Raw genomic sequence first — 10,984 nt, forward strand, 5'->3', positions numbered from 1 at the left:
AATTCCGATCATGAGCACGTATCTGGCTACAGTGGCAGAGAAAAACTCCCTCTTACAAGGCAGAAATCTTGTGCGGAACCTCAGACTCTGGGTGGGCCGTCTGCCTCAACCGGTTGATTAAACTACCTCATGTGTCATCCTCATCCGGTTTCTGGACGTTAACGGATGATAACCCTCTTGGCTCCTGTGTGTCTTTGACATTTCCTGCCATGAGCGGAAGTGTCTGGGATTCTGCTCTGTCCATCGCTACAGTTCAGTCATTTGTGAAGGGAGACAGGGCGAAAACCGCCTGCATCCCTCCCCACATCGCCAACACCACCACCATCAGCCGGGCTCCGTACAGCGTCGCCGTGCACGCTTTAACGTAGCCTTATATTAGCACGGGACATGCGCTATCAGCTTAGACACTTACTACATCAGCCATGCGTAGTTACTGACAGACCAACACGAGAATAGAGCAATATGTGGCCAATGGGTCTTTATTTCTAATGGACCTATTTTGTTATAGGTTTGCGCAATCGACGTGAACGCCTGCCTGGACACAGGAGAGGATTAAATTACTGTTGCTGGTGGATTATTTTATTGGCCTCCTCTTGTCACGCCCGAGTCTTTGGTGATCCGTTTTCCAATTAGGAGAGGGCGCTCAAAAGCCAGGTATGCTATTGTACTCGACATTAATAACCATGCCACTTTCCCCGAAATGTCTCATTCGGGGTTTAACTACGTAATAATACACGTCCTTTGTTGCTCGTGCTTGTATTTAATCTCTGCGAAAGCCACATTTTATCCTGAGCAGACAACAATAGAAACACGCAAATGGTGGACAAATACAGTGTGGGTATTTTGTAACGCTGTTGCTGGGAATTTAAGGCACCGTTATACAATGAGAGAACATTATTTAGTAACACAGTTACAGTACAGGGCTCTACTGTGTAAAATTACATGGATGTGGAGCAGTTTTATCCTCACAAACTACTGAGGGTGCAGACTACAGCCTGGATACCTGATAAAATACAATTTGCTTTGACAACTGTTAATCATTATGGCATATAGAGTTACTGGCTCCCCTGCCTCAGCAGCTCTGACTGCCCAACCCCCTTCCCCTCACTGCCACAGCATGTTGTGGTTTCAGGCGGATCATGCCCTTTTGTCCACTGAAGCCTGGCTGTACTTTTTAGGACCGACTCCCACAATGAAAGAATTTCCCTGCTGTTTTGACAACCTCCCTTTTCTCTCTCGCTGGTCAGGTTTTTTGTTGGGGATTCACTGAATGAACTGTAAAATAACTCAATGTACAATGATTTTAATTAGCTGGTTGCAGAAAGCCATAACAAAGTTCATTTGTGCAGCTTTTTAGGAATGGAAATGACTAGAGCAATTTGGCATGCATGCATTCTTAGTTTTTATTTGTGTGTCAAACATTTAGCCCAAAGCAGCATTTATCATACAAAATTTAGTTTTAGTTGTACAACACTAAAAGAAAACCAGCACGTTTAATAATAAGGTGTACACTGAATAGCAGAAGAAAGAAAATACATGCCTCAAGCCAAACATGTTTCTTATGTGAATAGCCAATAATGTCATTGTGCATTGTCAATGTTTTTATCTTAAAATACAAGGTTCATTAAATTAAATTATACTTATTTTCTATATAATTAAGGTGGCACATTGAAGAAGCCATTTTATTAAATGTAAATGTAATGGCCTTAAAATGTTGAACTATCGAACAACTGTATTACCAAGTCATCTGTAGATCTTATGTTTTACTTTTGCACAGGCTGCAACAGATGATTTTTTTTTTTTTAAAAGTCACAATTTCCCGGAGTCCAAGGTGACATGTAAAGTTGCTTGTTTCGTTGAACCAACAGGTAATAGATATAGTCCAAAGATTAAACCCGAGATTTGAGAAGCTGGAATTAATGGAATACCTATGAGTTGCTCTCATTTGATCACATTTGCACATTTAAAGTTATGATAGAAAGTATTAAGCGAAGTCTCACTTTGCTTTAGTGTTTCCTCTCTTTACTATCCAGCTGTATTTGCCATATAATTCACTTGTCATATTGTTGTTTTGTTTAGTTTTTTTGCCCTCTACAGATATGTCTTTCAGGCGAGGTGTGGTAAGGCAGAGCAAGTTCCGCCACGTCTTTGCCCAGGCGTGGAAAGCGGAGCACTGCATCGACGATGTCAGAGTGTCCCGCGTGACGGGCGACAATCCCCTCTGTGCGGTCAACCCCAAATTTATCGCCGTTATCATCGAAGCTGGCGGAGGAGGGGCCTTCCTCATTGTTCCGATCAGCAAGGTTCAGTTCGCCCCCCCTTTCTGTTACATTCAGCATCAAATAAACAGTGGATCAATATTTTTTAAAAGCCTCCATCTAGTTTCCCATCTTCCACTCTGCTACTAACAGCAATATGTCAGCATCTCTTTGTCACCTCACTCCATGTCTCGCTAATGCATATGCAGCATTTTTACAAAACAAATGCTGGAAAAGGTTACACTCCTGTAATGTGTTAAAGTTTCTCTTACTAGCTGTCACGGTGTCGTGATTTGAACTTTGCGTTTCTCCCACAGAGCGGCAGAATCGATCAATCGTGTCCCACAGTGTGCGGCCATGCGGCGCCGGTGCTGGACATCCAGTGGTCGCCTCATGACGACAACATTATTGCAAGTGCCTCAGAGGACTGCACAGTAAAGGCAGGTTCACAGTTTCAAGGCTCCTCAAGCTGGTGGTTTGTGGCTCTTTATCTGATATCTGTGTCGCCTGCTGTCATACAGTATATGACACAGGTCATTCTGACCACAGTTGTGTGAACTAGATCTCTAACTGTTTCTTTCTTCCCGTTAAAGGAGGTAATCTATTGTTGTCGCACTAAGAGCAGTTAGTGTTTTACTGTCCCATCATGTAAATGCTGTTTAAAAGCCTTTTTTTTTATTCTGAAAAGACTGCAGAGGCCAAAGTGCTCAATCGCTTTCATGTGCTGGTTCTGCACAAAGGGAACAAATTCCACCAACCAGCAGCTCTTAAGCTTGCTGATTAACACATTACATATTTTTTCTTTATTCTGTGCAAAAAGAGTAAAAATGACAATTTGTGATTTTTACAAGGGGTTACAGTATGTGCTGGACTAGTCAATCTTCTCATCTAACTAAGAGTGCTTCCCAAAACTATTCTTTTAAAAAGCTCAACTCTTCAGAGTGGCTGAACCAAGAAAATAACACTGTAGGCTAAATTTATGGCATGGAAATGTGAGCTATTATATATACATGCATCATTTAAAACATCAGCAGCTCTCATGATCCCAAATGGATCCATCATGATATACATTACTGTAAAGGCATTCTCAAACAAATGTCTGCTGTGTCTCATTGATTAAAGGTGTGGCAGATCCCAGACGGGGGCCTGACGAGTCCAATGACTGAGCCCGTTGTAACCCTCGAGGGACACAGTAAAAGAGTGGGAATCCTGGCTTGGCACCCAACTGCCTTCAACATCCTCTTGACTGCAGGTGAACTTCATTTATCACATTCTGGTGCCCCGTAAATGGTTGCGAAAAAAACAACTTGGATTGTCTGCGACTGAGATCACCCGCTGCTCTTTCTACCTGTGCACTGTAGAGGGCAAATGCGGTCTATATGTTGTTTTACATGCATTTACATAAAAACAAAAAGGAGGGCGTGTGCTGGCAGGTCATGTCAAAGGTCTATTTACCTCACACAACGTTGTGAGCTGCTGTCTTCTGTTACTACAGGCTCTGTTTATAACCTATAAGTGCATTACTTCTGTTAGATAAGGCTCGACATGAGATGAACTCACCTTCCTTGTACCTCAAGCAGTCACAGAGGCAGACTGTTGAACTATGATGATTTTATTTTAAAACTTGGCAAATAATGGAGTTATAATGGATACATTTAAGGTGGCAAAACATGATCAAATCAAAGAGAAGGCTAATTGCCCTATCAGTTGTCTCTAGAACCTTAAGAATCATATCTCTGTAACATTTGATATTAATGACTAAATGTGGAAAAAACATCCTATAGATATTATTTATCAAGAGTTAAACTCTCAAAATCTCAGCTAATCTGCTTCATCAGGACTGTGTGGGTGTGGTTAGGTGAGATATTGCTATATTCTGATTGGTGCTCAGGTGCTGCATGACATCACCTTCTTCCAACTGAGCTCTGTCCCCTTCAAACCCACAAATACTAACTAACCAAAACGGTTCAATGTTCAGTGTTGTATTTACGTGGGACCTCACTGCTCGTGGCAAGAAGCTGACTGAGACGCTAGGTTTTAAGGGCATCGGCATGGCATGCTGAACCATGTACCAATCACACAACGGTTGATGGCAAGTATGTCTGGTTGGGAGACGAGGGAGAGGTTATGCCTCAGTAATATAGTGTGCTGTTGTCAGGAAGGAGGCAATCACCTGCAGCCACTGCACTGTATTTGCATGCAAGCACGCACCTGTCACATGCCAAGCCACCTCATTCTAGATCTAAGAGCCAACACACAACAAAATACACCCACGGTCATTACATTTCTTCAGTCAAGTTGCTTCCTCTTAAGTTAATTAGGCCACATCGATCCAATCCTCAGAAACACCACTTGGCGTCCTGTTGTACTAATGTACATCTTGCATTGCACTCATAGATCTTCTTCTTGGTATACAATGCTCTTTAAGTATTCCAGTTGTGCCGTATCATTGTTCTTCTTATATATGTATTTATGTATATCTATGCATCTTGGTGTTGATATTTGCCTTCCTGTTTTTATTTTATCATCTTCTAAAGCACATTCTACTGCTTTTGTATGAACGTTTATGCTGGCCTTGTTTCCTCTCCTATTGACAAACACCATGACACTGGATGTTGTGTCTTCCTCTCTCTAGGCTGTGATAATGTGATTTGTGTGTGGAACGTGGGCACGGGTGAGCTTGTGTACCACCTGAGTGACGCCCACCCAGACCTGATCTACAGTGTCAGCTGGAACAAAGACGGCAGTGCTGTCTGTACTGTCTGCAAGGACAAGGCTCTGCGTGTCATCGACCCTCGAAGGGGCACCGTCCTCAAGGTTATTTCCCTTTTTTTGACTGTGCGAGCGATGCATACAAAAGAAGATATATGACACATAATGACAGTAGAGCAAATCACTTGCTGGGTATTTCCTCATTACCATGTTATGTTGCTTCTACATTAGTCCTTTATCACTCTCTTTATTTGTTCTCCTAGGTGAAAGAGAAGGTCCACGATGGCACCAGGCCAATGAGAGCTGTGTTCCTCTCAGATGGGAAGATCCTGACCACAGGCTTCAGCCGTATGAGTGAGAGACAGCTGGCATTGTGGGATACGGTAAGTCTGACCTGCCTTTTGTGGACCAGCCCAGTGTCACTAAGAATTACGTTCACATTGAACATGTCTGCAGCACACAATTGACGTTCACTGTCAATGCGGGAAGTAGTGTACGCTTGATTTAATGAGGCAGAAAGTAGTGGATCAAAATGGTGGATGAGCATGTTCATTTTTACACAACAATAATATGTCCCTAAGGCAAATAGGGGAAATAAACTATGGTATTTTTAAGGTTAGAGAGATAAAATATTTGGTTACAGGATATGTTCACGAGTCTGTCTTGGAAGAAGATATACTTTATTTAATCCCCAGAGGGGAAACTCAATGTTTTCACTCTGTTATTATATTAGTATACACACAGGTCTGAAAGACACACACATGCACAAACACGACCCATAGCAACACACAGCAGTTGGGGGTTCAAGAGCTTGCTCAAGGCCTCTTTCGGCAGTGCCCAGGAGGTGAACTGGCAATCATTTCTCCTGTTTATGCTGGCCATTTACTTCTAAATGCACGTTTACAGTTAGTGGTGGGGGGCAAAATCTACACTCCTCTTTCTGTGTACAAATACATTCTGTGGTTTATCTCGACTTATTTAATTCAACATGAGGCTACAGCAGTCTGAGCTAGTTAGTCAGTCAAATAAAGTGGATGTCTTCCAAAGCTACAATCGTTTTAGTACAAAGACTCTCTTTGTTACTGTGGACAATGTTTCTGTGTTGAGCAGAAGTGGAGGGACATTAACACAAAGAGGGAATGAAAAATTTTAAAAAAAATTGGAAATTTACTGACTAACTCAGGCTGTTGAAGCTTCACGTTAATTTTCAGATGAACCTTGGAATACATTATTGCATGGAAGAAGGACTGTAAATGTTGTCCCTCATTACTTACATTGGAAGCACATTAAGAAGGGATCTTTTAATAACCACTGTGCCCAGGACAAATGATAACAGCAAGCAAAACCTATTTCAGTGTTAATATGAACACCTGATTATTGTTTTACGACTGACTTGAAACATTGTGAACCTATGCACTAACCAAGTGTTTTACTTGCTATGTAGGAGGATCTATTGACAGAAATATGATATCCATAACTATGTTTTCAGTGGTGTATAAAGACCTTACATAATGAACCGTTATGTTTTTATTACCTTAGAATGAGCCATTTCTATCTACATACACCACGTGTCCTCCTCATATGGATGTCCCCATATTGCGCCGCCATGTTGCTACAGAAGCTCACATGGACAAACTGCCCTTCAGAGCGCGTTTTTGTCACTACGAAGAAGAATAAACGTTAGTATTAGTACTAGTAGTCAACTGGTTTATTAGTAGTAAGAAAAGAAGAGAAATTTGGTCAAATGGAGGCCCAGACGAATTCTTTAGCACAAGAGCAGAAAGAGCGTGTCGGCCACATAGACTGTATATAGATCGGCCACCGTAGCCTCTCCTGCGCTCTTGCAAAAGGAAGGGTGAGTGGTGACTGATGGTGCATTGATGTGGTTTTGGAATAAAAAAGAATATTTTTTTCCTCCTTGCATATACATATTTTGCAAACATGTAATTTGTAATATGGTTATAACGGTTAGTTTGCTGTCCATGTAGAGAGAACTAGATGTCTGTGTGTTGTTGATATGCTCTGATGATGCTAATCCACCACATCTTTGTAGTTGCGTCCATGTTGATTCCACATTCTGATTTAAGAGCATATGAACACACACTGAAGTCGGAAGAACGACTTCAAAGCTCAGGAAATAGGACCACCCAAGGAGCATGTGAATGCACTGTGAGCCACTGGTTGAAATTCGCAACTCTCACCATTAGATGCCACTAAAACTTGCACACTGAACCTTTAACCTTAAACATACCATGAACAGTTTATTTGCCATAACTACCATCTTTCCATAACCTTAACCATACTGTAGTTCTCACGCACAGAAGTTGTTGAAATAAGGTATGTCACTGAACATAATCCGTGGTTTTTTGTGTAATTGTTCAATATCAGCATTTTGTGGGTGGGTTGAATTTACGTTTTGTATGCAAGCAATAACAATTCAATGCTTTTGCTTTTTACAGAAAGATCTCTCTGAGCCAATGGCTGTACAGGAGATGGATACGAGTAACGGGGTTCTTCTACCCTTTTATGACCCTGACACAAACATGGTATACCTGTGTGGAAAGGTATGACCTCACGATGGTATAGAGAACACAGATTTACATAACCGGGAAAATCATTGTCAACTCCTGTTCATTTTTGGTTCAGTCATGTTAATTAGATAATCTTCTGGCTTTCAGGGGGACTGCACCATTCGGTATTTTGAAGTGACAGATGAATCCCCGTATGTCCACTTCCTCAGCTTATACAGTAGCAAGGAGCCTCAGAGAGGCGCAGGCTTTCTAAGTAAAAGAGGTGTGGATGTCAACAAGTGTGAAATTGCCAGGTAAATATGTTTTCCTGCATTTTATTTTAATTACTTTAAAGGATTGTCAAAAGGCTGGTGATATTCTATATATTTCTTATTGTCAACAAAGTCCGTAGAAACACATTAATAAGCCACACCTTTGCACTGTGTGACATGTTTATTTTAAGTCAATCCCACATACACCATTCTGCTGCTGTCAAGATCGGTCTGCAGCTGAAAATAGTCCCCTCAAAATACACTATTTACTCCTGTTTTAGTAATGTTTGCAAAGAACTACAATGCCCACAGTTACTGAGCCTTTATTTAAATTAGGGTATACTTGTATGTAAGTAATAAAACAAAACATTTAGGTTTATTGACATTAAGATACATTTTGAAGACACCAGCCTTATCCTTTTGTTGAGATTACTAATTTCCTGGCATTCTGTAGGTTCTACAAACTCCATGAAAGGAAAGTGGAACCCATTTCTATGACTGTACCACGAAAGGTAAGCCAAGCAAAGCCTTTAAAAAGTGAATCCTAATTTAAAATAACAAATTTATATTATTTATTATTTTAAAATGGAATTGCAAGCCTCCTGTGTGCCAAGGAAGTTGATCCAAAACTGTGTAATAAAAATACATATCTGTCTCCATCTTGCCTCCACAGTCAGATCTGTTTCAGGGAGACCTTTACCCGGACACAGCTGGCTTGGAGCCGGCTCTCCTGGCTGATGAATGGATTGCTGGGCAGGATGCACCACCCTTGTTGGTCTCTCTGAGCGGCGGGTACATGGCTCATCCATCCAAGCACAGAGACACTCTCAGAAGCAAACCCCAGCTCGTCTCGCAGGACTCTGGGACTGGGGCCGCCCCGCCTTCAGCAGGCAGTGTAGCAGCTCCCGCATCTGCATACGTGAGCAAGGAGATGGAGGATGAGGTGCCACAGCCGCGAGTAGCCACAAGGGAGACTGATGGAAATACTGAGAGGCCAAAGAAAGAGGTGAGTAGACAGAATGAGATGTATTCACCTTTCTAACGTTTTCCATGCTCAAAGTTATTTTCTGATTCGTTCCATTTTCTCACCTCCCTTCTTTCAGGACGATGTGTTGAATGAGCTGTTAGCAGAAATGAAGGCCTTGCGCGCAGTCGTCCTCGCTCAGAGCCAGAGAATCGAGTTGCTGGAGAGGCAGCTGGCGCGGATTGAGGACGGGGATGTATGAGCAAGGCAGAGAACCACTACATTCGGACGGAGTTCTTACTAAATCCATAGACCATAGCCTTACTAGGAACAACAGTACCTTTAAGCTGTGTGAGTGGGAGAATGTAGTGTAGTGTAGCGTGTGAATCACACTGGCTTACAACCATGCAGACTAATGTGATGAAAACGAGACCACAGTGTATTCCTGTGATTGTTTTCCCGACTGTGGCAGAGAATGGGGTGTCATCTGCGTAGAGTGATTTCTGACAGTGAGATAATGTTTTGGTTGTTTTTCATATGAAGGAGTATTGTAGCAGCTATTAGATGGTGCATATAGTGCAGCTTTGAGCTTTGCAAAATCATCACGTTAATTTTGAAGGGCTTTGAAGGCGATGCAATGCCTCAAATTAATGCACAAAGTAGTGATAAAAAGCATTATCTTAAAGCTAATGAAGGTCAACATACTATAGCAAAGCAATGAAGTACCTCCAATATGATTTTCTTTTCTCTGAAGCACTCCCAACTGTGTAACTATTAGGGCTAATTTATCAGGTAGTTAAAGTTGCTCAACTGTGATGTCATATCGGACCAATTGTTAACTCATTGTGTAACTTGTGCTTTGTTTTACTACTTCATTATTATTATTATTATTATTATCATCATTATAGGACGCCGTGTGTAAGGTAAACGGTACGAAAAAATCTGATGGTGCACAAATCACAATCTTGACAGTGAGAATTTTGTGAATAATAGCTGATGAGCTTGTAGTTGAATATTTATGTGTATCGTATTTCTGTGTTGTCTTTGCAGTCAGTGAAAAGGTAACAGTTGTGATTTTGTACCTCCTGTAAAACCACGAGACAAGATATTGATAAGATAAGATATAAATACGCAGAAATACTCACCTCTTCCCTCTTTTGACACATTTGGAAAGGCTGCTATATCTGGTTCCCGCTAAAGAACCAGGATGGGTTTTTTTTGCAGAGCTGCAAACTTAAGACTTTTTAGTTGTCACTTTGGCCAAGCATCTAAAATGAGTTTCCCAATTGACACAGAGCCTAAATCACATGTATGACCTAACACTAGCTATAGTGCAATTCACTAAAACACTAGATTTTATTTAGCAATTCCAATGTTAAGTTAAAATGAAAAGTGAAACATTTTTCTACAGTCTGCAAATGAATGTGTATTGCGGTTAAAAGATGGAAAGTTCTGTATGAATGTTTTTTGTTGTGTTTTTTGCCATCACATTTAGAGGCATAATCTGTTACCTCTGCACCAGTCAGCGATCGTGTAACAATGGTACATTCCACATCTAGCATATCCCTTTATTACTTAAGTCATTTATATTTCTTTATGCACTTACCTCTTAACACTAACTGTAAAACCACTAGCAGGTTAAATGTGACTACATTGTGACAACCCAATAAACATTAATTCCTCCTTTGTATTAATGGGATGGCTTCTCTGAATGTTCTGTTCATGATTATATGGTGATGAAGTTACGTTTAAATAGTGTACATATTGAGTATTTGACTCTGTGCCATGCAACTGCTGCCTATTCCAATTAAATAGGCACATGCACACACACAAAACACCTGGCCTCCATAAAGGATGCAACCTGAAGATTTCTCACATTTTACACTGGCTTTTGTGGCCATTTGTTGTCTGCTTTTCACATATTTTCTAAATATTCTGAAGATGTCTTATAAAATTGGTGGCCAGTTAAATCCCCCAGATGACCCCTGCCATGTCAGAAACTACAATTTAGAGAAGCAGTCTACAGATTTCAGAGGGAAAAGATAGAGAGAACAGTTGGGAGTTTCCCATTAGCACAGCAGTCTCCATTATAAATTGGAACTTGAGTACTCTTGTCTTTAGTAGGTCATCTAAACAAAATGAGCAACCAACCAAGACGGACAGAAAAAGGGCACTATATGACATGACAACAGAGCCGAATCTGTACTATGTGAAAGACAGTGGGGATCTTCAGATGACAAAGGGCAAACAGCAGCAGCTGGGAGTTTG

At 41.1% G+C, this 10,984-nt stretch overlaps 1 protein-coding gene across 2 annotated transcripts; it reads left to right on the plus strand.

Moving 5' to 3' along the window:
• Positions 1-187: 187 nt before the first annotated feature.
• On the plus strand, positions 188-10,410 carry coro1b (coronin, actin binding protein, 1B). Of its 2 annotated transcripts, none has more exons than XM_046064901.1 (11): positions 188-654; positions 2,080-2,303; positions 2,576-2,698; positions 3,381-3,510; positions 4,894-5,075; positions 5,234-5,353; positions 7,430-7,534; positions 7,649-7,794; positions 8,207-8,264; positions 8,426-8,758; positions 8,856-10,410. In XM_046064901.1, exons 2-11 carry the CDS (start codon positions 2,100-2,102, stop codon positions 8,976-8,978), a joined length of 1,524 nt encoding a protein of 507 aa, XP_045920857.1. In that variant the 5' UTR covers positions 188-654; positions 2,080-2,099; the 3' UTR covers positions 8,979-10,410. The 2 variants fall into 2 exon arrangements, with proteins under 2 accessions (XP_045920857.1, XP_045920858.1); XM_046064902.1 differs by having other exon boundaries at positions 2,098-2,303.
• Positions 10,411-10,984: the final 574 nt, after the last annotated feature.

Source organism: Micropterus dolomieu, linkage group LG12 (genome assembly GCF_021292245.1).
Source record: "Micropterus dolomieu isolate WLL.071019.BEF.003 ecotype Adirondacks linkage group LG12, ASM2129224v1, whole genome shotgun sequence".
Taxonomy (NCBI): domain Eukaryota; kingdom Metazoa; phylum Chordata; class Actinopteri; order Centrarchiformes; family Centrarchidae; genus Micropterus; species Micropterus dolomieu.

Excerpts from the sequence above, each read along its gene's own strand:
- coro1b (XM_046064901.1), top strand. The coding sequence starts at position 2,100 with ATGTCTTTCAGGCGAGGTGTGGTAAGGCAGAGCAAGTTCCGCCACGTC. Across the intron at positions 3,511-4,893 it reads CAACATCCTCTTGACTGCAG|GCTGTGATAATGTGATTTGT; the intron begins GTGAACTTCATT and ends TCCTCTCTCTAG. Across the intron at positions 7,795-8,206 it reads AACAAGTGTGAAATTGCCAG|GTTCTACAAACTCCATGAAA; the intron begins GTAAATATGTTT and ends GGCATTCTGTAG.